At 34.6% G+C, this 1,764-nt stretch overlaps 1 protein-coding gene across 2 annotated transcripts in view; it reads right to left on the bottom strand.

Moving 5' to 3' along the window:
- Positions 1-1,613, bottom strand: part of LOC111383283 (transmembrane protein 208-like) — a 10,756-nt gene extending 9,143 nt beyond the window's left edge. For both annotated transcript variants that reach the window (XM_023007359.1, XM_023007361.1), the window contains exons 1-2: positions 1,451-1,613; positions 1,165-1,358 (exon numbers count right to left, since the gene is read on the bottom strand). In XM_023007359.1, the coding sequence (XP_022863127.1) occupies positions 1,165-1,358; positions 1,451-1,534 (278 nt within the window). In that variant the 5' untranslated portion in view covers positions 1,535-1,613. The remainder of the gene's footprint in view (positions 1-1,164; positions 1,359-1,450) is intronic.
- Positions 1,614-1,764: the final 151 nt, after the last annotated feature.

Genomic DNA, 1,764 nt, shown 5'->3' with positions numbered 1-1,764 from the left:
CCATTCCACAAATTTTATATTACAACTTTCTAAGATGCTTTTGGCAATGGTTAAACTCCTTTGATTTACTCCACAGGGTAAGAAGATTCAGATTTCGTCATGATTTACTCAAAATTATCACTAAATACCCAAAAACAATATAAAGATATATATTAATAGCATAATATCCTTTATTTCCTCATATCACATGCTTAGAATTTCTCTATAATGCTTCAATTTCGTGTAAAATGACCACCACTTTGTTAGGCTCATAAGAGCTTGATTTCCCCTACCTATTCTGCATATCAATAACTACAACCAAAAACAACCAATGAAATCTAAAAGATGCTTCTGCCTTCAATAATCAATTCATGACTTTTTCAGTTAATTGAACTTCAAAACTTCTTCATTGGTGCCCATCAATACAGAACATGATCCAAATGCCAACAAAAAAATCACGAGGCTTCTACATAAGACAATTTACTTTTTTCCTCAATGTAAGCTGTCTTTCATTATGCCCCCAGGAAAAAAAGTAACAATGCCATCAATCAAGCATTAGTGTTAAATACCGTTTGCATGCTCTAGAAGACAAATTTTCCAAGACCAGTGATCCTACACCGATATTTCTTGCGGCTATTGCGATAACATTTTTTTTTTTTTTTAATCCAATATCAGGTTTTTGCCCACTTAGGGTAGAGATGAAAGGAATCCTTGTTCAATCACTTTTAAGTTAAGATCCTGTATCATGATCTTAGCCTTCTATGAGACTCAAGTTCATTTTTGTTCAGAACTCAATTCAGGATTTACTCTAAAGATATGGTTTAACATTGTTTTCAATATCCATAAATGAAAATGTATTTTCTTTATAAGAATTGAGTAATCAACAGTTAACTAATTATGAATGTCGCTTAAATTACTCACTAAAATTGAATTTGGCTATCTTCCTCGAAATTAAAAAGGTCTCACGACAGCCACGAATTTTTGCGCCACCACAAATGAAAATTTTTTAATTTAGTAAAAATAACCAAAATTTTTCCAATTACCCTGAAATAGAGATCCTAAAACGCATCTAATTCTTGATTTTCCTACATCAATCTACACAATTCAAACAATAAAATGAAACCCAAAAAACCACCCATAAAAATTAAAATTGCATAACCAAAAAAAAAAAAAAAGAAGGCATACCCACAAATGCCACCCGTACTCATATCGAACCCGCCATCCAGAAGCTCCCCATCGTCACTGTAACTAGGTTCTGCCATCGAAGATAGCTGCTTGTATGGAATAACATAGGCTAATGAAGTCAAAATCAAGCCAGCCCAATGCTTCCACGTGAAACTGGAGTGAAAAATCCCGAGCCTTATTACTAGATATATCGCCTGAAACGAAACTTTATCGAATCGAATTAACATGACCGTCAAAAAAAAGTGCAAAATAAATAAGAAAATAATTAGATGCGTTTTTAGGTTACGTTTGAGGCGAGAATGAGGCGAAGGAGGTTTCGCATGTGCCGGGTGTTTTCCTCTCTCCGTTTCTTCGCTCCTTGATTCGCCATAGCTATACGACGTCGTTTGGTTACGGATTGTAAGGGCGTGCAGAACCTCGGGTAGGAGAAATTGTGAACTTGCCATGGAGAGGGTGGACCAAGCTGGACATAGAGAAAAGATAAAATATCAGAATGGTCCTCAAAGTATTCTCAGTGTTACGTTTTCATCTTGAAGCTTTAAAATCATTCATTTTACTTCTCTACCTCTTACTTTTATTAACAATTATAATGTGAGCATT

The sequence above is a fragment of the Olea europaea genome, unplaced genomic scaffold, assembly GCF_002742605.1.
Source record: "Olea europaea var. sylvestris unplaced genomic scaffold, O_europaea_v1 scaffold2654, whole genome shotgun sequence".
Classification (NCBI taxonomy): domain Eukaryota; kingdom Viridiplantae; phylum Streptophyta; class Magnoliopsida; order Lamiales; family Oleaceae; genus Olea; species Olea europaea.
The sequence above is the reverse complement of the archived record's forward strand: the minus strand, read 5'-3'. Positions and strand labels throughout refer to the sequence as shown.